At 41.7% G+C, this 25,889-nt stretch overlaps 1 protein-coding gene and 1 long non-coding RNA gene across 2 annotated transcripts in view; one reads left to right on the plus strand and one right to left on the minus strand.

The window, feature by feature from the left end:
- LOC138953631 (serine/threonine-protein phosphatase 4 regulatory subunit 4-like) overlaps positions 1 to 25,889 on the minus strand; it is a 117,472-nt gene that overhangs the window by 20,850 nt on the left and 70,733 nt on the right. Inside the window, exons 4-18 of the mRNA XM_070325508.1 lie at positions 19,025 to 19,172; positions 18,282 to 18,355; positions 16,658 to 16,764; positions 16,130 to 16,237; positions 15,573 to 15,694; positions 14,957 to 15,079; positions 13,824 to 13,918; positions 11,291 to 11,368; positions 9,999 to 10,118; positions 9,438 to 9,515; positions 9,130 to 9,210; positions 8,046 to 8,228; positions 7,334 to 7,439; positions 6,754 to 7,046; positions 4,973 to 5,017 (exon numbers count right to left, since the gene is read on the minus strand). Coding sequence (XP_070181609.1) covers positions 4,973 to 5,017; positions 6,754 to 7,046; positions 7,334 to 7,439; positions 8,046 to 8,228; positions 9,130 to 9,210; positions 9,438 to 9,515; positions 9,999 to 10,118; positions 11,291 to 11,368; positions 13,824 to 13,918; positions 14,957 to 15,079; positions 15,573 to 15,694; positions 16,130 to 16,237; positions 16,658 to 16,764; positions 18,282 to 18,355; positions 19,025 to 19,172 — 1,761 coding nt within the window. The remainder of the gene's footprint in view (positions 1 to 4,972; positions 5,018 to 6,753; positions 7,047 to 7,333; positions 7,440 to 8,045; positions 8,229 to 9,129; positions 9,211 to 9,437; positions 9,516 to 9,998; positions 10,119 to 11,290; positions 11,369 to 13,823; positions 13,919 to 14,956; positions 15,080 to 15,572; positions 15,695 to 16,129; positions 16,238 to 16,657; positions 16,765 to 18,281; positions 18,356 to 19,024; positions 19,173 to 25,889) is intronic.
- Positions 1 to 25,889, plus strand: part of LOC138953632 (uncharacterized) — a 91,557-nt gene that overhangs the window by 12,884 nt on the left and 52,784 nt on the right. The gene's annotated exons all lie outside the window — the stretch shown is intronic.

The raw sequence follows: 25,889 nt of genomic DNA on the forward strand, positions 1-25,889 counted from the left end.
TACCTGTATTTCATTTACGGTAATATTGGCTACTGTGGTGGAGCTATACCTATACAAGCCAGCATTTTCTTCTGATAATTTATCTACAGCAATATTCATTCTTGCATCGTCTTGCATTGTCTTCTTGCATCTAGGCACCTGCATTAGCCAATGTTTTCTGTGAAACTACCTGTATTTCATTTACGGTAATATTGGCTATTGTGGTGGAACTATACCTACAACTACAAGCCAGCATTTCCTTATTTACAGCAATATCCATTCTTGCGTCGAGACAACTAAAGGAAGCATTTGCATGGAAAACACTTCGGTTATAGCAATATTCACTATTGTGGTGGTGTTCATGGCTGAAACAAAAGGAATATCTTTCCTTTGTAATGTACTTATTTCAATAGACCATACAGTATTTGTTATCGTTATTGTTATTATATTATGTGGAGACAATTGCAAGCCAATATTTTCATTGAAACTTATACTTGTACTTCATTTATGGTAATAATTGCAACTGTGGTACAAGCCACGTTCAATGGTGTGGTTGTGCTTAATGTTATACAAGTGGGAAAATATAGAATAAAAGGTTGATTGTATTTGAAAAAACAACCTGTCCACATTTTAGTGGGAAAATATAGAATAAAAGGTTGATTGTATTTGAAAAAACAACCTGTCCACATTTTAGTGGGAAAATATAGAATAAAAGGTTGATTGTATTTGAAAAAACAACCTGTCCACATTTTCATTCTTCGCATGAGGAGGAAATCTGTTATACCTTAATTGTCACCATAGCTCCCCAGTGACATCATTAAATCAAAAATGTTAAAAGTAAATTTTCATTTGATTAATATATTTACCCGAATCACATATAGCACTGACACAGTCTGAGATGCTAAGGTCTGAAAAGGCTTACCCGTCTAACATTTTTAAAGGGAAGCAACCCCATCACCAAAAGAGCTAAAAATAGCCATGGTAATGAGCACATACTCTGAGAGTTACCTCCCATTGGTATGTACTACGTCACTACCTCTATCACTACGTGTCCAAGATCATACGGCTTTAAAGAAACTAAAAAACCATAAGCGGGGTAGGTGGGAGGGTATAAACTATGTGATTCGGGTAAGTATATTAATCAAATGAAAATTACGTTTAAATTTTTTGATTAAATTACATATTCTTACTCAGAATCACATATAGCAGATAGCTTCAACAAGGCGGTGGGAAAGAAAAACTAACTCACTCAAAAAATCCTTGCCAGAAACTGGCCCGCTGCCAACAAGTCAGGAAGGGCCCGGTGGGAAAGAAAAATCTAACTCACTCTAACACCCTTGCCTGGAACTGGCCCGCTGCCAACAAGTCAGGAAGAGACCCGAGAATCATCCTGATTGACAGCCACATGTCTCCCAGGCAAAACTTGCTAAAGACAACTTCAGAGAGCCAGTAAAGCTGTGCCCAGCACTTCGTCCAATCCCCCGGACCGTAAAACGGCACAGGAAGAGACCCCAAGCCCTGGAATAAATGAACCCGAGCCGAGTAGAGGGGAAAGACAATCTGCCCCCCCCCCTTTCTATTGTAAGGAAATGCCAATGCCCGACAAGGCCTGTGAGATAGAGGTCAGCTTGAGAGAAGAGTGACCGATCTCCACACAAAAGAGAGAGAGAGACACCTGAGTACAAGGTACCAGAGTCCAACTCGAAGGGAAAAAACTCCATAAAGAGCATAAGCGTTCCTAAAGTTCGAAGAACGTGAAGAAACGCTTACCCTCCAAGGCACGCTGTACAGCTTCTCTGCGTTAGAGTCCAAATCTAACCAATGCAATACTCATAGTACTCCTGGGTAGTGACAGAAAAAACGTCAAAGAAAAATCCTGACTGCGATCTTTGACATCGTCACCCATAAAGCATGCTTGAGAAGGGTGCCGTAAACAGTAGTCTTGCTGCCCTCAACCAAGATGGTCACCAGTTATCCTCTACCCGTCCCTGCGAGAGCAGAGAGAGATAGTACGAGGAGGCAGCGACTTACAATTGTACGTAAGCAATCGAAAGTGCGGAAGTTACAGCGGTCGAAGCCTGGTGTGACCGGTGACCATGAACAAAAAATGGCTAAAAGCCATAGTGTCCGCGGTGGAAGTTTACATTCGTGGCCAAATCAAGAGCCTTCCTGAGTTTGGGCGAAAAACCAGAACGCGTCTGTCTACCTCTGAAAGACTGAGGGCCAGACACGGAGATCAACGGGCAAACGTCGTAGTCATAGTTGCCTGTGGTAGAAGGGTGACTGTAAAAGGAAACCCGACCTAACGGAAATCCTTCTGACTCACCTCATGCTCAGGATGAGGGTGAAGAAAGAAAGAGTAGAAATCCGAAGTCACAGGAAACGGAAATGCCATAGTCACACAGTGAAATGCAGGAGACTATTGAACAGGCCAAGGCTGAGAGCCATGACGCCCGTAGGACAGCCATTGTTCCGAAGTACCCACCGAACGCAGGTAAACGAAAGAAACGAAAGTTTCAGCTGCCAAAAAAAATGCTGGGCTATGAGCCCACAGCAAAGAAACCGGAACATAAACTAACCCTCTGCCAGAAGGAGAGGACTAGCCAAAATTGAGAGAGGTGGTAAGCAACGTACGAATGCAAGTTCCGACTAGAGTTAGGCAAGTTGAACTTCTAAAACACAGAAGGAACAAAAGTAGAAGCCTGTGTAGCCGTAGCTAGCCAAGGCTGAGCCTGTTCCGGAACTTGCCTTGAGGAACAAGAAGAGGAACAGGGACAGAAGGAATACCACTTCAGGCATGAGATGGCCTCACCAAAACCTGCGAAAGGTGGTATGCCACAGAAGGGGACTCTTCGAACCGGAAGCAGAAATCCTCCTCCTTCTCGGAACGGAAGTCCGACATCGCCGAAGGGGCAACCAAAGAGGAAGCCGAAACGGCTGATGCACCTTCCGGAAAATAACGGGAAAAAACTTCCGCCGCAGCTTCAAGAGCAACCTGAGCTTTGACGGAAATCCCGAATATGTCTGTTCGCTAGCCACAGACTGAACGTCAGAGTGGTCGAGTGAAGGACAAGGACCGAAGTCACAGTCACCAGTGGCGGAAACGATGCACGGGATAACCGGAAACCGGGGGGAGACAGAGCAGAAGTTTTTGTGTATCCGGACGAAGCCGGAAATGCAACCGACGAAGCCGCACACTGCGGAAACGAGGGCTGCGTAGACTGAGGGCGGAAGCCATAAAGCCCGGAGGCCAGTCTCCGGTCAACCCCAGCACAGACATCGGAGTGTACATGTGGTGGGGGACCTATGCTTCCGGTGGGAACCGGAAGCGCAGCAGCCGAGAACAGCTGCCGCTCCTGTTCTGAAACGGCCGAGCCCTCGGGGGGGAACATCGGAGGAGACAGAACAGTAGAATGCAAGTTGTGAAAGTGCCCCAGAGAACTGTCTCCCAAAAGGTAGTGTCCGGTCGCCTCACGAGGGCTGTTGGACCAGTTCAACTTACCGTCCATGCCGACCACGGCAGTAGACGACGAAAAAACAGGAAGCTAATCCCTGGAAAACGTCACAGACGGCAACGTCACAGAACGCCAAGGAACGAGCGTCACCCACGGACGGGGGAAAAACGACGCTGGCAAACGGCGTAGAATGCAATTCTTCTCTCCCAAACTGCGGAACTCTGGAAATAAAGAGCTAAGCAGTATAGACACCAGAGCACCATGCTCCGATGCCTAAAAGAGGGACAGCAAGAAGAAAAAGAAGACAAAAACATGCTTACCTGCCCCCCAAACAATAACAACAATAACAATAACAGCACTTTATTGTCCATTAAAATATTACATAAAAATGGAAATTTTTCTTCGGCACACCCTGCCTGCCTGTAAACGATTATAACAACAATTGTATAGGACGACACACATAAAACATAAAACATAAAAGGGATACAATCAAAGTGTTCATATGGGGCAGAATAAGTAACGGACATAACGGCATTACATGCATAGTCCGAAACAACAACAATTACAAACGGTCTGGTAGATCCATGACCTAAGTCTTGACCAATGTCAGCCATGCTGGCCAACAAAAAGGGGGCCAGACAAAAAGTTACTGGAAAATTTACAAGTCCAAAACGGACGAAAAGTCAGTAACTACAACGACATTCCTGTCAAACTAATGACCAAAAAGGAAAGAGCTTACCAACTAACAAAGTAGAAGGTATGTAGAAGGTAACATTAAGTTTACCTCAACATAACATAGGCCTAGCCACATTAAATACTTGACAGCTATGCTGACCAACGAAAAAAGGCGGCCAAAACGTAAGTTACTGAAAAATTTACAAGTCCAAAAACGGACGAAAAAATCAGCAACTACAACAACATTCCTGTCAAACTAATGACTAAAAAGGAAAGAGCTTACCAACTAACTAAGCAGGAGGCAAGTAAGAAGGTAATATTATGTTTACCTCACCATTACATGGGCCTAGCCACATTTTATCACTGTCAGCCATGCTGTCAACAAAAATGGGGGCCAAACTGTTACTGAAACATTTTTCAAGTCCAAAAACGAACGAAAAGTCAGCAACTACAACAAAATTCCTGTCAAAATAATGACCCAAAAAGGAAAGAGCTCACCAACTACGAAGCAGAAGGCAAGTAAGACGGGTAAGTGGCCAGTGGATGTCCAACACCAAACCACACAGCCACGAGAGAGCCAAAATCAACAACCTGCTCGTCAGTGCTGAAAAAGTCGTATAATCTTGGACACGTGGTGATAAAGGTAGTGACGTGGTACATACCAATGGGAGGTAACTCTCAGAGTATGTGCTCATTACCATGGCTATTTTTAGCTCTTTTGGTGATGGGGTTGCTTCCCTTTAAAAATGTTAGACAGTAAACCTTTTCAGACCTAAGCATCCCAGACTGTGTCAATGCTATATGTGATTCGGAGTAAGAATATGTAATTTAATACTGTATTCTTCTTTACTACTTTCACTTACCATGGATTCCATCTGCACGTGGATCTGATCCAACTCTTCCACTGCCTGCATTTAAAAAATTTTTAAAAAAAACCCACACAATTATACCTGAATTAATGAAATATCAACAACTGAAAAAAAATAATAACAAGTCGCGTAAAGCGAAAATACAACATTTAGTCAAGTAGCTGTCGAACTCACAGAATGAAACTGAACGCAATGCAACGCAGCAAGACCGTATACTCGTAGCATCATCAGTCCACCGCTCATGGCAAAGGCAGTGAAATTGACAAGAAGAGCGGGGTATTTGTTGCGCTGAGAAGGATAGCACGCTTTTCTGTACCTCTCTTCGTTTTAACTTTCTGAGCGTGTTTTTAATCCAAACATATCATATCTATATGTTTTTGGAATCAGGAACCGACAAGGAATAAGATGAAAGTGTTTTTAAATTGATTTCGAAAATTTAATTTTGATAATAATTTTTATATTTTTAATTTTCAGAGCTTGTTTTTAATCCAAATATAACATATTTATATGTTTTTGGAATCAGAAAATGATGGAGAATAAGATGAACGTAAATTTGGATCGTTTTATAAAAAATGTTTTTTTTTTACAATTTTCAGATTTTTAATGACCAAAGTCATTAATTAATTTTTAAGCCACCAAGCTGAAATGCAATACCGAAGTCCGGGCTTCGTCGGAGATTACTTGAACAAAATTTCAACCAATTTGGTTGAAAAATGAGAGCGTGACAGTGCCGCCTCAACTTTCACGAAAAGCCGGATATGACGTCATCAAAGACATTTATCAAAAAAATGAAAAAAACGTCTGAGGATATCATACCCAGGAACTCTCATGTCAAATTTCATAAAGATCGGCCCAGTAGTTTAGTCTGAATCGCTCTACACACACACACACACACACAGACACACACACACACACACACGCACATTCACCACGACCCTCGTCTCGATTCCCCCCTCTATGTTAAAACATTTAGTCAAAACTTGACTAAATGTAAAAAGGTAAGGTGACTTAAATGTTCTGTTAGAGGAACAGATTTATACATACGTTCACCACACAGAAATAGCAAAACATATCTGCAGGTGTATACAATTCAAGAATAGCACCAGAAATGTTTTGGCAGTTCCATACATACTGAAAACTTCTGATTCAGTTCTGGTCCTTATACCTTCACCACATGACATCTACCCCACCCCTCCAAGACCTCGCTGATGTTGAAACTCGCTCAGTATAAAATACAACATAATACAGTTCAACCTGTCCTGGCAAGCATCTCTCAATCATGACCACTTAACCACAACGACCACCCCAAAGGATGCCTGACAAGTTCTTTTTCTGCTATGTAATTTACTTTCCATAGTGACTACCTGTCATTACATACAGGTTCGACTGTATAACTTTACAAAAGCACAATAAAATACACAAGATTTTGCAGTTTGCAGCAAGAAAACTTCTCCTTTACTTCTCTCCCTCACCTCTGCCACGTCAAAACCACCCCACCCAAACCCACCACACTAATTCACAACCAAATACTGAAACTCGCTCAATATAAAAACGCTCAATACAGTCGACTCCGGTTAATCGGCCACTTTTGGGACTGACTGAACTATGGCCGATTATCCGAAGTGGCCGATTAACCGAACATTTTAACACATAACTACGTATGAAGAAAAGATTCGGTCCCAGGAAAAATTGGCCGATTATCCGGAATTGGCCGATTATCCGGATGGCCGATTAACCGGAATTGACTGTATACAAACGCCGAACACAAAGCTAACCTGTTTCATGGCCATCACCACATCCCTGTCTTTTTCGTTGACCAACACCTTCCGCACGCACTGCTCTAAGGATCCCTTGAGGGCGTTGTCGTACGGCAATTTGATCAGGCGCTTCAAGGACGGCAACAGGGTGCACGTGCGCATGCGGATGTTGGGCACAGGGTCAGAGGTCAAGGAAAGAATATAGTCAAAGAGATGCTCCTTGAAATAGGCTTTGGAGTAGAGTTCGATGCAGTATTGGCAAATGACGATGAAAAGGCCTCGGCTGCGACAGCTTCGCCCGTGGCAGAAATCTGAAATGAAAATGAGGTGTTTGTTTATTTTCAGAAAGGGTATCACCTCCACTTCAACTTAGCACAGTAAGTTAACATATTCCTCTTAATATACATGTAAACAATGCTGATTCTGCACAGTTAAAGAGATTAAGTGGTGCTGAAACGTACATTTCAACAAGACAGCCAAAAGCCATGTGAAAAACCAACCATATATTAATGTGTTTTAATGTGTTTGTTTGCTTTATTTTTGCACTTTTAAAGACAGAGAGAGAGAGAGCGAGAGAGAGGAGAACTGAAGTTCTGACCTTGTATTAACAACCGCGTAAGGTGTTCCCGCTGTTCCAGTTTGTGTAAGCAGCGTATGAGGACAAGAACTGACCGGCATGCAGCATGCCGTACTGGAAGCGCTCTCTGTGTAGAACAAAAAGTGTATGTAAACTTTGCAGACAGAAAATCAGAAAGCCAACCAATCAGCCAAATGAATAAAGAAACATGCTGGTGTTAAAGCCTAACACAAGCGGAGAAAGCCGCCTTACGCATGGCGTTGAGCACATACATCTAACTAAAACCCCAGCTGCCAATAGATGATGTCAGGAAATTAACTCTGTCAAGGTTTGTATGGCGTTTGGAAGAGTTTTCTCCCTTAGAAATGACTGATAATCATGTTGAGTTTTATCATTGTATTAAAATCTTGTCCCTAATAGGTCCTAGATACCTGTGAGGATGTGAAGTTAGATTAGTCAGTCAGTCAGTTTATGTGGAGTTCAACACTCATGCATGTCACAGTGTCCATGTGATATCACACCTTTTCCCCCCCAAAAAAGACAGACTACTGGCAGACCCCCCACCCCTATCCCTTTCTTGCTGCTCATAACCTGTAGACTCCCTCCTTTTAGAGACATGATTTTCTCAGATTTAATATTGTCTTAACATGGGGGGGGGAGGGGGGGAGGGGGGGGGAATTGTATCCAAGGAAGACCCTGAGGGGTAAGGATCGAGAGCAATCAAGCCACTCACGCCATTCTTCATCTTGGAAAGGAGGATGGGGATGACCCGGTTGTAGATCATGTCCTGGGGGCAGACTTTGCCCAGGCAGCTCATGTTGCGCATCATGTCCTCCTGCAGGCGCCAGCAGTTGGACGCAAACACCACCGCCTCCGCTGACAAGTAGGCGTTCACCACCTCCAGCACTGTTGATAGCTGAAATGTGGAAGACCTCAGTGAATAAAGTTCTGCATTTTAGAGTACAGTGGATTCCCAGCACCTTTTGGTTCAAACAACCGTTATGAAATTTTGATATTGTGGCCAATGTGTACAATATTTAATTGACATTTAGAATTTCCTGCCTCTTTCAAGACCACCCCAAATGAAGACTGAATTTGCATTCATAGCAACCTTAAATGTATATGTATCTCCATTATGAACCACACGTTTTTGTTGTTGTTTATTGATTTGTTTGGGTTGGTTGGTGTTTCTTTGGCAGCATTGAAGAGGTAAAGAAGGGTTCAACTGCATTTAAAATTCATGGGTGTTTCTGGGAAAAATCAAAAAACCTGAAAGGCAGGGGTCCAAAATGCTCAAGTTTGAAAGAAAGTTTCTGGACACCGACGAAACCAAATCATAATAAGCAAGATGGCGGCAAATCCAAGGGAGCGAACCGAGAAAGCACGCGAACCGGTGTCAAAAGACGGATCGGAACCGCTGCTTGTTATTTCAACTTAGCGAAACAAAGCTTTTTTTTTTTTAAAAAAACCCGGAAAACCGGAATTTCCGGCTTCAGATTTTTTCAAAAACCGGAAATCCGGCAAAAGCCGAAAGAGTAACACCCATTTCAAGCATAATTTATATACTCCAGCCTGTCAGAAATTGCAGCTGGTTTTTTTTCTCTTTCCTGTTTTCTTTATCATGCTACTCAAAGATGAAAAAAAAGCTTTAACAGGGGAGACGCTAGTTTTGTCTCCGAGACACAAAGTATCCAAAATAACCTTTCTTCAAAGACCCCTGACAAAATCAGGTCTTATAAAGGAAAACATATCTAAGAGTGGAAGTAAATCTACACAATAAACACAACTTGGTAGGAAAACAATATCCAGACTTTTACCTTAGCATCCGACATGCCAGCACCGGACTTGGACACAGTATCAAGAGCAGAGGGGAGATTGGAAACTACACCTTGTAACACCTGCAATGACAATTGTTTCCATCTGTAGCAACCTGCACATGTAGCAAAACGCACACACATTTCACACACACACACACACACACACACACACACACACACACACACACACACACACACACACACACACACACACACACTGTCACAGTCACACACACACTTTGAATTGGCTCTTAGTGCACCAATGACTGGGTGTATAAATGGCAAACCCAAACCACAGTTATACTTACCTCTATACTTTCATCTCTGAGCAACGTAATGAAATCTACAAAGAGTATCGTGGCTTGAGGACCCAGTAACTTGGATATCTGTGGAATAAAACACATTCTCTCAGCATGCAAATTCTTTAACATTGCCTTAAAACAGATAAAGCAATCAAACAAAGAAATTCAAATTATAAAAACAGCTTGATACCTGATCTTACTGATAACTTTTAAAAAAATTTTTTAGCTCCAGTCCAGAATGTTGTTTTTTTCTTCGCGAGTAAATTCTTTCACCTCTTCAAGCTTCACATAAATATTTTTGCATTTATCTGTACAAAGAAAATATTCCAATACAACAGCATACATTCTACCTCAAATCGGTAGTATTTCTTCAGAAAGCCATCACAAGTACTTGTTCAAAAATACATGACAATTGAGTTCTGTTTTCTTCTTGACAGTATTAACTTCATAAAAATGTTAAAATGCACAAAATGCTCATTCTATCTTGATTTTCTTTGTGAAGAAATGCATCAAACAGATGCACATTTTTTTGTTCTCTTTTTCAACTTCATTAGCAACAGAAGATACCTCATGGAAGCCACAAGCCGTTGTTTTGCGAACAACCTGATAATGGTCCCGGCAAAGATGTGTCAATGTCGGTAACAAGTCTGTCTTGAAGTTCTTGTGACCAACAAAGTGTACCATTGCCTGCAAGTCAAAAGAAAATCATTTTAAATCATTATTGAGATGGGGGCAGATGGTGTGTGTGTGTGTTTGTGCATGTACAGTGAAGTCCGGATGTAGTGATAGCCCTCGGGACCAAATTTTTTTTCACTACATCCGGACTATCATTACACCAGGACGTCCAGTTATAGTGATATTTTTGTAGGTTTTATCACTACATCCGGACGTCCGGTTATAGTTCTATTTTTGTAGGTTTTATTACTACATCCGGCCAATCGCTTGTAGTTGTAGTGATATCTTCAAAGCTTTTATTGCTACATGCGGCGGCACATTTGGTAAACTAGCCTCAAGGCAGTAACAAGGTGATTTTGGAACCACTATTGATTTCGTTTTGTGACGTTTCTTCTGTCGTCTTTGTCAGGCTTGCAAATGTCCTGTGTTAACCTACCCCCGTCCTGGCAGTTCAACAGCCGGTGTGTGTGTGTGTATGTATGTGTGTGTGTGTGTGTTTGTTTTAGAGAGAGAGAGAGAGAGAGAGAGAGAGAGAGAGAGAGAGAGAGAGAGAGAGAGAGAGAGAGAGAGAGAGAGAGAGAGAGAGAGAGAGAGAGAGAGAGAGAGAGAGAGAGAGAAGGGCCACTTAGAAATAAGGGTTAAATGAAAAATTGTCAGATCAATTTTCCGCTTCAAGGTAAGCACAGTGTGTGGCTGGCTTTTGCTCGCCATATTGGTAAAGGGAGATTACTCTCGAACATTATCACTACAGCCGGACTTTAGCTTCCCCGTGACTTGAAAATAGTATCACTACAAGCGGACTATCACTATATCCGGACTGAAAAATATCACTACAACCAGACTAAGTTAACAAAGAACATGAACAACTGGGACCGGGACCCAGAAATTCTATTACAACAGCCGGACTATCACTATATAGGTCTATCACTACAGCCGGACTTCACTGTATATGTGTGTGTTTGTGTGCGTGTACATGTGTGTGTGTATGTGTGTGTGTGAGTGCGTGTGAGTGTGTGTGTGTGTGTGTGTGTGTGTGTGTTTCTGTGAGTGCACACACACACTTGCATGTGTGTTTGTGGATGTTAATTGGTGTGTGTACAGGTGCATATTTGTGTGCACTGGGAATTATGTGTGCTTGAGGCAGGAACATGCACAGACAGACAGACAGATGTTTATTTACTCACAGGTAAGTTATATGCTGCACTGCGCCGTGTTTCTACCGGTAAACTATCCGAGTCATCAAAAGATTGACACAGCATACCCTGGAGAGAGAAAAAAATATCTGAATTAAAAATAGTATACTACCTGTATTTACCTAAAATGTTCAAGATGCACTAGAAAAAAACACACATGACATTACAAAGAAAATAAACAACAACAATGAAAACAAAACAAAAGCTTATCTCTCCCAAAAACTATACTGATTCACAGAATAGACACATTTTATATCACTGTAGAACTTCTTTCCAAGGGTCCTACTGTTTGAAAAGTTCACATCATAATGTGCTTCTTAAAATTTTTTTTTTAAAAATTGCATTTCTCTCCAAAGGTGTTCAAAACCACACACATGTCACTGTTTTGTGATCCAGCTGTGAGGGCACAGAGCTGCATCAGTGCAAAGATTAAAGCAGGACACAAGCATATATATATATATATATATATAAAGAGAGACACAAGCAAGTATAAACCCCACTAATTTCCTCGTCAACGAGTGCTGTCGGAAAATTGCGTCCCTTTGCCTTTTGAACAGCTCTTATGACGTAGAGCAAGCAAGAATACATGTTGTTCTCAAGAGAGCTGAGAAACCGCATTGTTTTGGGGAAGGGATCAAATCCCAAGTAATTTGAAAGGCACATGTTGTCTATTGAATACAACAGCATGCAAGGACTCGCTCTTGAAATAAACACGAGCCTCCAGGGAGTACGTGATACCTCAAAGCTGTCGAGACACCAGATAATTATGTCACCAGCAGCAACAGGAGTCTTTCATGTTATATGTGTCTTTATCAGCTTATGAGCAGGCATATGGTCTGAAAACCGGAAAATATCAGAAGATCTTAACATTTAACTTGGGAGGGTAAGGTACATGTGTTCACTTGACTTCCAGTGTATTAATTGCAGGCACAGCCACAGTGATTCGGTACAGATCCTGTTAAATTCTGTGATGTTTTATGGGGTTTTAATTGCTTAGTAGTCAACACAAGCATGGCTAAAGAGAAGGTTAGAGTGTATGCACAGGCTTGCTTAAATTCATGAGTCACAGGTTTGGAAATGTATTGTACCCAAAATAAGCTCCGAAACGCATATATAAGCATATCACATGTGCTCCTGTCTGTACAATAGTTAATTTCTCTCACACTTGTTACTGCAGATATTTAGAATCAATTAAGCCAAACAATGACTCACGAGTTCTGTTCTTTGATTTAGATTGATCAAACTTGCAAACTTAACTTTTTTCCAATTGGTCATTACCATAATCCACATCTGAAGCCAATTACTGTAGTTAACAAATACAAAAATATCCACAGGCAAATGGTGCAACTGGATGAACAGAACTTGAGATGAAACAGTGCAACCAAACAACCTTCAGCAACACACACACACACAAATGCACACACACACAAATGCACACACACACAAATGCACACACACACAAATGCACACACACACACACATGAAAACCATAAAGCTTTGAGTATAACTATAACATGAATTAGAAGCAAAAAAACTAGATAATGGAAAAAATATAAAGTCATGAACCCCAAGTTAAATGAAATGAATGAAGCCGAATGCTTACCCTGCTTTTTCCCTATTAGGAATGAAGAAAGACAGAAACCAAGTTCAAAACACAAAGGAAAGAAACAGAAATGTCAAAATCAACAGGGAAAGCAGATGTATTCAATCACAAAGTACATGTAGTAGAACTAATTGGTGTAGCTTGACTATGAGTGAAACACTGCTGGGTTTCTACTAAAATTCAACTAATATTCTCACACAATTTGCATGCTAAAGTTCTACAAATTTCATGCTTATGTCACACAATGCAAAACTGCCCACCTTAAGGTTTATAACTCTTAATCAGGTACGTGTTGCAAATGAGGAAAAACGTGTGCATCTTAGGTTTTCAAAAATACTTGTGCGTCTGAGATTTTTCAGTGCAAATTAAAAAATCTGATAACACTTGTTTGACTATACATTTGACTACATGCTATGATCACAAAACGGCAGATGCACTTGTGAAAATCAAAGTAAATCTCGTTTCTTGCAAAAAAAAAGATGGTAAATAATTATGCAAGCAGCAGTGTCTGCTACAAATTGTATCTTGATATGATCCATTCAATTGTTCATTAAAAGAAAGTGGATTTGTTTTCTATGGATTTTAACTGTTCAATATATCAAAATATAGATTGTTTCTTTCAATTTGGGCAAAAAAAGCAAAAAGCAGTCAGACAACAAATATAGCTAGTGTATCTCATGCATTTTCATAATTTGAACAACTAACAGACTTGGTTTCAACAGAATGATATCTTCACCCAGACATACACTGATGACCACCACAACCATGCCTTACACTCTTACATTAAAAACAAAACCAAAAAAAACTGACATAAATGATAAAAAAAAATAATCTAAACAACAAACTGACTTACAGTGGCAAAAAACTATTAAAGTGATGTGCTGTAATTAAGAGTGGGCAGAAGATGTTCAATACTCATACCTTTTCAGGTCCTTTAACTTTTTCTGGTATGCCATATCTGCAGAGCTTCTTGTAGTAATCTAAAAACCAATGTTTCTGTTCGTCTGTTAAGACACCTGCAATCGATTAAAGAAACCAATCAATTTCCTTCCTTTTGCAGCTCAACCATTCCATCAATCAATCGATCATTAGTTTTCTTAGCTACCCGCTGAGCTGAAATTACATTGGTGAAGGCCATTATACTAAGAGAGATAATAACTACAACCAGTGGAAATTCTCTCCCTTAGACCATCTCAATTTTCATTCTATGCTGCAGACTTTGTGCCTGGTGAACACATCATATACCTGAAATTCTCATTTCTTTTCAATAGTAAAAACTTTAAATCTTTCAAAAAGGAATACATGGATTTATATTTGTAATCCTTTTCTCCAATTCTCTTCTCCGTTTCTTGTTTCTCCGTGTTTTTTTGTTTAATCTTTTTTTCTCCTCCATACTTAATATCCCTTTTATTTTCAAGAAAATACACGTCAGCTAGGGCTCCCAATGAAGAAACATAAAAATCCCTCAAATTCTAAAGGGGTCTGAAAAATGTTTGAAAACTACACTCATAATGGTACAATATCTAAGACAATTAAATCAAGTACCCATGAGTTCTTCATTTTTTACATTTCTCTTAAATCCATGGAAAAGCTAGCTGGCCGATCATGCAATCGGATCAAACTGAATCCAGTATGATGGACCATACCTACCAAACCTTGTGAAGCCTGAAGAGTAGCAATTTAGAATTTTTTGGAATTTTCAGCGTAGCAAATGGTGTTTGAGAGTAGTATTTTCTCAAATGTCTTATCACATCCGCATTTATGCCTTCTTGCACAAGAATAGGCATTTTTAATACAGTTTCAGAAGAATGCAGGAACATAAAATGCCCTTTAGAGAGTAACTGCAGGACCACCTTTCAGTATAGACAATGTATTATGACCCATTTTGCGACAGCCACAGTAGGCAGAAATCAGTACCAGGACTCGCAAAAAGAGGTAACTGTTGCATGCTTGTCATTATTTGTTTAAGCGTAGCAACCCTTAGCTTGGCGTAGCTCTTAAAACGTAGCATGCTACGCCGAAAGCGTAGCAGTTGGCAGCTCTGATGGACGTACCCTGCATGCCGTGACAAAGTGGACCCAGCTGCCTGGCCACCACAGGTAGCGTGTTATCCTCAGCCTGTATTACTCGCTGACACAATTTGCACACCAGGGGCACTATCGTCGTCACTAGTGTATCTGGAAGATAAAAAACAACATTTTAGGCATGTGCAAAATTTAAGCACTACATGATTGCGGTAGCCATTTTTAAAGCCAATTTTGTATATGCAGAAATTCTTGCTCTCGTAGGAACTGCTCACTCTGTTACCTAAACCAGTCAACTAAGTCTAAAGTGATCTAATACATGTTTGTCAGGCAGAAATCAATCAAACAAAATATTGGTATGTCTATGCTCCATTGACAAATTAACCTCTAATGTTCAGAGAAACTTTCAACACAATAAATTGGAAATTTCCTATTAACGCAACCCTCAATAAACATGCACAGTGAGTGACACACATTAGAATGCCAACACACAACTGAAGTCCACACAGCAAGAACAAACAAATATAAATGATCATCACTTTCTGGTGGTGAGAACTGGCTAACATAATAGGCCATGTCGAGTTCTTCCGACCATATATATATATGACTTTGTGAAAAATACTTCGAACACAACATAGAGTGTTACCATTGTCCAGCATGGGGAGTATTTCAACAACAGTGTCCAGGCCGGCGATGCGCACGTTACTCTCCTCGTCACTGGTCAGCTCCACCAGCTCTGTGATTATTGCACTTTTTGTGGCCTCTAGTCTGTAGACAGGAAGAAAATTATGTACAATTCATGCGAGAGTGATAAGTCTTTTGTCACTTCTCTGATGTTTTCTTCTAGCAAAGTTCTATGATGAAGTACGTCAACGCTCCCCCCTTCCCTCCCCCTTTCTGAATACTACTTCTGACAGCTAGCACTGATTCTGTAAAAGGTCTTTATGCATTTTTAAAAGTTGTCTTACAATCACTGACTGTCATCAATGTGATCTCTCTCTCTCTCTCTCTCTCTCTCTCTCTCTCTCTCTCTCTCTCTCTCTCTCTCTCTCTCTCTCTCTCTCTCTCTCTCTCTCTCTCTCTCTCTCTCTCTCTCTCTCTCTCTCTCTCTCTCTCTCTCTCTCTCTCTCTCTCTCTCTCTCTCTCTCTCTCTCTCTCTCTCTCAGTTCACACAAATAGTCCCACAAGCCAGGCGTTACTCACCCTAATCCCCTAGCAACCGAGTCAAGCTGGTAGCACATACAGGCTCGAACCTCATGTTCTACGTCTTGACACAGCTGCTGAACCACAGGAAGTATGTCTTTCTTGATCCTGGAAACAAACAAAATCACATCATTTACACACTCAGGAATATGTTAATCTGCCGTACAAATTTCAGCTATATTCAGAATTTTTAAGTGGGGAGTTCTTGGCAACACCTAGCTTACTTCCCTGAGTAAGTTCAGCCATTCTGCTTAAATGATAACAAAGTTTTCAACAATTTGAACAGTTAATTTGATGTTTTGCAGCTAGGCTGCCGACACCAAATGACATCCCTCTCAATGTTCCAAATATGAACACGTCAAACAGGAAAATTTCAACAGTCGAACAAAAATGAAAGTGAAAGAAATCTCACAGCAAAACAATCTTTAAAACTTTTACAGCTGTCCTGAAGCAATCTGATGCTGTAAGCCTGTTTGATTAATGATTAATTCGCCCTAACGTAAAAATATATTTAGGGAAAATACTCACAGAAAAGATTCAAACTTGGTGGCGATTTTGCCGAGTATCTTACAGCAGGACAACCTGACCGGCACTGGCTGCTGAAGTTGGCCTTTGTTGATTGCAATGCCCAGAATCTGAAACAGCAAAGTCACTCTTACAAACACGTGTTGATTGCAATGCCCAGAATCTGAAACAACAAACACTCTTACAAACACGTGTTGATTGCAATGCCCATTATCTGAAACAACAAACACTCTTACAAACACGTGTTGATTGCAATGCCCATAATCTGAAACAACAAACACTCTTACAAACACGTGTTGATTGCAATGCCCAGAATCTGAAACAACAAACACTCTTACAAACACGTGTTGATTGCAATGCCCATAATCTGAAACAACAAACACTCTTACAAACACGTGTTGATTGCAATGCCCATAATCTGAAACAACAAACACTCTTACAAACACGTGTTGATTGCAATGCCCATTATCTGAAACAGCAAAGTCACTCTTACAAACACATGTTGATTGCAATGCCCATTATCTGAAACAGCAAACACTCTTACAAACACATGTTGATTGCAATGCCCATTATCTGAAACAGCAAACACTCTTACAAACACATGTTGATTGCAATGCCCATAATCTGAAACAGCAAACACTCTTACAAACACATGTTGATTGCAATGCCCATAATCTGAAACAACAAACACTCTTACAAACACGTGTTGATTGCAATGCCCATTATCTGAAACAGCAAACACTCTTACAAACACGTGTTGATTGCAATGCCCATTATCTGAAACAGCAAACACTCTTACAAACACGTGTTGATTGCAATGCCCATTATCTGAAACAACAAACACTCTTACAAACACTTGTTGATTGCAATGCCCATAATATGAAACAGCAAACACTCTTACAAACACTTGTTGATTGTAATACCCAGAATCTGAAACAGCAAACACTCTTACAAACACGTGTTGATTGCAATGCCCATAATATGAAACAGCAAACACTCTTACAAACACTTGTTGATTGTAATACCCAGAATCTGAAACAGCAAACACTCTTACCAACACGTGTTGATTGCAATACCCAGAATCTGAAACAGCAAACACTCTTACAGACACCTAGTAGCCTTCCTTAATTTAAAACCTGAACTTGACTCCGCGAAATGCCTTTTCCAAATATTCAGTGCCAAAGCTTAGTTCAACAAGCTTTGTGAAGTCGACTTCGCTCAATTAATATCAAGCTTTACAAAGCCTACACAGAGAAAACCAGTGATTGGGCAGTACTTGCAGATCTCATACCTTTCCTTTTGCTGATCGAGTTATCTCAGGCATTACTCTCCTATGCCTCTTAGTCTTAGTGTGTGTAACGTTCATCACTTTAATAAATCACCTTGACTGCATGTTTCCTGCAACATGCTTAAGCACATATCCCTGCTAGGCACTGGGTCACATACTTTGACTTTCAACTCCATCTGTATCACAATTTAACATCATTATCATTGGTCTAGATGGGATCTACGGCACAGACAACATGAGGTTCTGTGCCGGAAGCATCAAGTTAAAATCAAATTTACTGGACATAAGGCCTATCGGATCTCTGGCGAAAAGCAAGACAGAAAATACAAAAGGACCTACATCTTTTTTGATGATTTCAGTGGGAAGCAGGTCGATGACATCCAACAATGTCTCCAACCACGCAGCAGCAACCTCTGCAAACACATGAAAGAATATCTTCATCTCAATCTGTCTTTAGAAATAATACTAATGGAACATTTATGTAGTACGTCGTGCTTCCACACAGCTCGTAGCGTTTTACGTGCTTTTTCACAAAGCTTTCTACAAGCAGATTAAACCTACAATATTCCAGAGTTCATAAATGTTTCGACTTAAATGTAACAGTTTGCCTCATCAAGAAAGAAGCAACTGAAAAGATCTTTATTTCCATTTACTGTATGATAAAATATACACATATCAATGTCCAAATTTCCTTATTTTCTAACACAGTTTTCAAACTTGGAATCCTCATTCCTGAGTAAAATGCACCACACACTTCTGAGCCATCTGCCTAGTGTTCATGCACTGAGTGCTAATGATTCAGAGGTGATGATAGAAACTGTCTATATTTCTACCTGACATGCAGGCTTCACTGTCCAACTACCCTTGTTGATTACAGCTGCATGGCGCGATGGAAAGAGCATGTAGTGACTATTAGAACTGTCGTTGCATACACAAATTAAAAAAAATTAAATTAAAAAAAACTGTCCAACCCAACAGCAGCAGTATGTTTGACAGGTAGCCAATTTAATTTCAACATTCACAGATTTGAACCACTAAAATCTCAGAAATTATCATCAGTTAATGCTCCAACCGTTGCATACCTGGATCCTTGCTGTCGACACTGGTGAGGATGGTCTGCAGGAAGGTCTGCGCGTAGTTCTGCAGGGGCACCAGCTTGTCCTGCAGGATCTGAAGGAAGGCTGTGGACGCTGCCAGCTGCATGTCCTGCTGCGCCACGTACAGCACCTCCTGCACCACACACAAAGCATTGATTAGAAAGAAGCTCTGCACGGCCGGGAACGCAAAAGGAGGAGGAGGAGGACGACAAAGAGGAGGAGGAAGAGGAGGAAGAAGAAGAAGAAGAAGAAGATGTAATTTTTAAACAAAATAATCATCTGGTATGTACGTTGGTGAACAAGTGTTATCTGTGCCTGTGTGTATATTTACAAGTCTAAGTCAGAGCAGCAGCCTTTCTGCTCATGCTGATATCCATTTTATCGACATGTCTTTTATCATTTGGTAACACTAACAGTCAGCACTAGAAATAATTAAAATAAGTGCTTTCAAAAAACATTTTATGTGAACATGATATTGATTATGCAATGGAAACAGGTCTGGCATGACAAATCAGGGTGATTTGTTTGTTTGTTTGTTTGTTTGCTTAACGCCCAGCCGACCACGAAGGGCCATTTCAGGGCAGTGCTGCTTTGACATATAACGTGCGCCAGACACAAGACAGAAGTCTCAGTACAGTCACATTATTCTGACACCAGACCAACCAGTCCTAGCACTAACCCCATCATACCAGACGCCAGGCGGAGCAGCCACTAGATTGCCAATTTTAAAGTCTTAGGTATGACCCGGCCGGGGTTCGAACCCACAACCTCCCGATCACGGGGCGGACGCCTTACCACTAAATCAGGGTGATGGATTTGTGCAGTGGCTGGGGTGGTGACCAAGTTAGGGAGTGGTAGGGGAGGGGTGGGACGTGGGAAAAGAAAAGAAAAACAGAGAAAAAAGATGAAGAGAGAGAGAGAAAGAGAGGGAGAGAGAGAGAGAGAGAGAGAGAGAGAGAGAGAGAGAGAGAGAGAGAGAGAGAGAGAATTGAATTGAACTTTATTTAACAAGGATTAAGATTTAAGGCTACGCCTTTTCTTACAATGGTCCGGCGTGAGCGGACACCTGACATGTACAGGAGTGTTTTCCTTCTATATTTGCCCCCCCCCCCCCCCCCCCCCCCCCTTAAACGGACATCTGCAAAACGTGGACACTCATTTTCGGTCCCAACAGCAGGTCATACCTCCAATGTACGGACAGACCATGTCAAATTTTCACCACAACAAAATCGATAACAGAGCAGTCCGGCTCTTGGTACAAAGATCACAGCCGCAATGGCCTGATGACAGTCACTGATAACTTGAGTGCACGTGTACCCATCAGGAGGGGGGGGGGGGGGGGTAGTTTTGGTCAGGAGTGGAGTACATGCGAAGATGCCAACATGAAACTGCACTGTGCTCTTTATTCTTGTCTGTTGGACGTAAACAACAGAAACCACATGTACAGTCGATGAAGGTCCTGAGCGAAAGAGAGTGAAAACCCGGCCACAGTTCTCAGCATGGTGTGTCTGTGTGTAACCTCTTTCATTGACAAGATACTCTTGTTTCCTCTCAGCCTTGACGGTTGACCAGTGAGTCGGTTGCCTAATCTGTGAACCCTTCAGTTGTCTTGCTTTGTCAAAAGTTACACACAGTCAACTGGTTTTGCTCTGAGTGAACAGTGCAGCTGGCCTCTCTGGCCACAGCAGCTGGCCTCTCTGGCCACAGCCCCAAACCGGCTGTACCCGGCTTGAGGGAGGGAGTGAGAGAGAGGGAGGGGGGGAGGGGGTGGAGGGGTAGCTGGCTAAACTCTGTGGGGTGTCCGGTGTCACTACATGTCAGCAGGAAGAGCATTGGAGAGAAATAGAGAGGTGTACTCTTCCACACAATTTCCAAGCATCAGTTGTCACCGCTTGGGGTAGGCATTAGTGAGGGAGAGAGGGAGCTGTGTTATGTACAGTGTATTTCCGACTGAAGAGTGAAAAGTCACTGCCATGCCACATGATCGGCATGCAGTCAATAAAGCCAGACAAGAAGAAAATAAATTACATGATTATGACTGCTGCTATTTCTTCAAACTGGTTTTCAAGCTTATTCTTGCAAAGCATCTGCACACGCTCCTCTGTGCTGTGTTTGTGTGGCTGCTTTCGTATGTCAGTGCATAGTGATCGAGTGTGTTCACTGCCTTGAGGATTTATTTTATCTCTTCTTTTCAACATTTTTCATACAAATCATTTTTACAGAACGTTTAAAGAAGTATTAGGAGTTTATTGTTATTGTTTAGTAGCCACAAGAAGTGATTAGCATAGACTCAATCCTGTTGTTTGTGTGTCTCTGTGTGAGTGTATGGGGGAGGGGGTGGTGTGGTCACCCCTCCCGTGACCGGACACCTGCCATGTACGGACAGTTTTGCTATGGCCCAAGGGTGTCCGTTCATGAGAGGGACTGCTGTATGCTGTAATTGTGCCCGCCACTTGAATTCACAATCAATAATTACCCCTAAAACGCGATGCTGTTGAACTTGTTCAATTGATTGGTACCAATAGTAAGATTTATTTTGAGTGGAGAATTCTGGTGTTTTTGTCTGGTTGCAATTACCATACTTTTAGTTTTTATTGGATGGACAAGCATAGCATTGGCACTACACCAGTTATTTACATCGTCTAAAGCTGTTTAAAGAGAGGACTCTATTACTGGAACAGACTTTCCACTTGAATGAAGAGAAGAATCGTCAGCAAAAAAATCACTTCTTACATTACTATCAGAAATGTGCAGTGGCAGATCATTGATATACAGACAGAACAAGATCGGCCCAAGCACTGACCCTTGAGGCACCCCGCATTTCACAGTCTCCTCAGTAGATATTTTACAGTTTAGGGCAGTATATTGAGATCTGTCCTGTAAATAGGAAGCAAAAAAGTTACACACTGAACTGTTTCTGATATACAACTGTAATTTCTTCAATAAAATTGAATGATCAACAAGATCAAACACTTTTTTAAAGTCAAGAAACACAGCACCACTGATTTCAGATCGGTTTGTTGCAGACAACCAGGTGTGGCATAGCGTGGTAATTAAGGGCGCTGTGACAAGTCGAGTGATTTGTTCGAAAACCAGATTGTAATTGATGGAAAAGGTTTCTGCTTTCTATGTACTCGAGCAAATGTTTGTGAATATGTTTTTCCAATGGTTTGGATAAAATGGGTACCGGTAATAAGGAAATGGGTCTAAAATTATTTGGGTCGGATAAATTTCCACCTTTATGGAGTGGAATTACGAGTTCCACACGCATGGATGCTTTATGTGCATGCAGAGTGGGAATTTGTGTCGTTGTTGCCGAATAAGTTTTCATAACTGGCATCCATGCCAATCTCCTATATGGTCCGCTGGACCCAAAAAGCAACAGCTATCAAATCAAAATCATGCCAATCTACGTATTTATTACAGCAGATTTGTTTTAATCCTTCACTGTACATCAAGCCAGGTTGTTGATTGTTTTGTTGTAATACAAGCAGAGGGCTGCTCTCATTCCATGTTAACAACCATCTTTGACTGATCTATGGTGGCGTACGTACACGAACGTTAACACGTCCAGAGAGAGAGAGAGAGAGAGAGAGAGAGAGAGAGAGAGAGAGAGAGAGAGAGAGAGAGAGAGAGAGAGAGAGAGAGAGAGGGAGGGAGGGAGGGAGGGAGGAGGGAGAGAGAGGGAGGGAGGGAGGAGGGAGAGAGAGGGAGGGAGGGAGGGAGGGAGGGAGGGAGGGAGGGAGGGAGGGAGGAGAGAGAGAGAGAGAGAGAGAGAGAGAGAGAGAGAGTGGTGTACGGTGCCAGCAAATATAACACTGTAAAGCAACGATGTCAAAGAATTTGACTCACTAACGTCATTGAATTCCTTTGAATTAGAGGAAGGGAGTGAAGGAAGGGAGTGAAGGAAGGGAGTGAATGAAGGGAGTGAAGGAAGGGAGTGAAAAAAAGGAGGGAAGATATAGGAGCAACAAGAAACTTTTTTTCCCAGAAGCTCTCATTACGTCACACAATTCCATCATCAGTCAAGGAGCTTGAGCTACCTCTTCGTTGATCCCCGTTTGGCAGACGTAACGCTCACGCATAATGACAAACACTGCTCACACTCACGCACACATTCTTTCTTTATTTGTTTAACATCGTTTTCAACCACGAACATTATATCGCGACGGGGAAAGGGGGAGATGGGATAGAGCCACATGTCAATTGTTTCTTGTTCACAAAAGCACTAATCAAAAATTTTCTCCAGGGGCTTGCAACGTAGTACAATATATTACCTTACTGGGAGAATGCAAGTTTCCAGTACAAAGGACTTAACATTTCTTACATACTGCTTGACTAAAATCTTTACAAAAATTGACTATATTCTATACAAGAAACACTTAACAAGGGTAAAAGGAGAAACAGAATCCGTTAGTCGCCTCTTACGACATGCTGGGGAGCATCGGGTAAATTCTTCCCCCTAACCCGCGGGGGGGACTCACGCACACAGACTCGGACACCAAAAACACCCGGCTCACAAAGCTCACGCATACCGACACCAAAACCTCACGAATACCCGCAACACCAAAACCCTCACGCACTGACACGGACATCAAAAACACCGGCTGATGGAAGACAAGACCAGGAAATACTGATTTCTTTTCCTGCATGGGAATTGCTTCATTAGCATTGTTCTCCTGGGGTTTTTTTTCTTCTTACAGTGCTTCCGTCCGCACCGAGACCACACGTGCGGCGCGTCTCTGTTGTCTTACTTTCAAGCTGAAAGATACACTTCTACCCACGCAAGTCACAAACATGCTCAGACTTTCAGATGCGATATCAAATAGAAGCATACCGGGCTTCTACAAGAACTCATGCCAAACATCAACAGCGTGGCTGTTTCTTGTACAGAGTGGACATTTTCTTCTGAAATAATTTTGCTGGTGCCAGTTACTAAATTGAAGGTATAAATACTCCTTGTGTTAACGTTCGTGTACGTACGCCACCATAGACCAGTCAAAGATGGTTGTTAACATGGAATGAGAGCAGCCCTCTGCTTGTACTACGACAAAACAATCAACAACCTGGCTTGATGTACAGTGAAGGATTAAAACAAATCTGCTGTAATAAATACGTAGATTGGCATGGTTTTGATTTGATAGCTGTTGCTTTTTGGGTCCAGCGGACCATAATTATAGGAGATTGGCATGGATGCCAGTTATGAAAACTTATTCGGCAACAACGACACAAATTCCCACTCTGCATGCACATAAAGCATCCATTCGTGCAGAACTTTTAATTCAAGTATGTGTCCAAGTGGAAACCTACCCCGCGTAAACGGCTGGACGGATCTGTAGTGCTTTACAAGACGGTTCACACGGGAGAGAAGGTGTCAGAAACCTGTTTCTGCAACCACTGACTCCGTGCCAGACAGGCTCCTCAAGTCTTCTGTTGTCTTCGTTTGCTTGATGGAAATATGCTGTGAGGTGTTTTTGCTGTAATACTAGATAAGATGGGGAACTTGGTCAATTGTTGCTGACAGTGCATCTTGTCTCTGTTGAACTAGACTGACGTGCTAACTATAGACTGATCTTGGAACCTCATCGTAACTTGTATCGCCTGCGTGGCAAACCTGTCTCTTTTGAAGTTTTCGTACTATTTTGACAGTTATAACTGATTGATTGAGCAACCGACCGGCAGATTCACTCACATTCGACACTGCTCAGTCTAGAGGTTGAAAGTGACCGTTTGACTGCCTGCCTGAATGATTGACTATTGACTAACTATTGACTGAGTAACTGACCCTTGACCTTTTTATCTAAATAATGAATTGATTTGTTGATCATCTCATTGATTAACAGAGTGATTGACTGACTTTAAAATTATAAAACATTTTGCTAGTTAAGGAAGAAGAACGAATGGAAGGAGTAAGAGGGAGCCAAGTAGAAAAGGTGGAAAAAAGTGTTAATGTTTCTTCATTCACTGAGAGTACTTTCGCTTCCAAGAGATACGGACTAACTTCGACCTGAAATGCCATTCGCAAGTCGCAAACAACACTCTCTATCTGAAAGTTACGGCTGAAGTGTTACGACCCCAATTTTCCCTCGCTGACATGATCTAGTAGAGCAATGATTGCTTTCCTCGATCGACTGGTACTGGTAGCAAAAATGAACTGAAGTTAGGGGGTGGGGACAGGAGAATGGGATTGGGGTATGCATGGGGGTGGGGGTGGCTCAGATCCTCCCGATATCCAGCACTGAGTGCGAGAAAATCGGCGCCACAACTGTTCTGTGTAATACATCAGTCTTTCGACAGTACTGTTCTGGTGCATCATCATTTCTCACAAGAAGATGTAGCTTCTAAAACCGACACATTACGGCTGTTTTGTTCTAGCGTCTGTGTGTTTTTCGGTTGCTCGGTATACAGAAGATCTGGTTTCGTCACAACAAGAACATTTTGAAACCCACCCTCGTCTCAATGTCTCCCTTCAGTACTCAGTGCATCAAGGCAATCTTTCAATCAATCCACAAGAAGAGTACGGTTTTTATTAATTTTTTTTAAACTACCTTCCAATTTTCTTTTTAACGCAACTTCCAGCCCCTCTTCCACAACGTACACACTCACTCAATCACTCACTCACACGCACGCACGCACGCACGCACACACACACACACACACACACACACACACACACACACACACACACACTTTCCTTCTTTCTTTCTCCCCCCTCTTCCTTATGCTATACAAGTTTTTCAAGGCTATAAGGCTTCTCGCAGAAGAACTTGAATATCGATATGCTCGATGACCCCTCCGAGACTACCTCGGTCTCTCTCGCCCCCATCTGTACTCTATGGTTTCTTCCGCC

This window comes from Littorina saxatilis, linkage group LG17 (assembly GCF_037325665.1).
Source record: "Littorina saxatilis isolate snail1 linkage group LG17, US_GU_Lsax_2.0, whole genome shotgun sequence".
NCBI lineage: Eukaryota > Metazoa > Mollusca > Gastropoda > Littorinimorpha > Littorinidae > Littorina > Littorina saxatilis.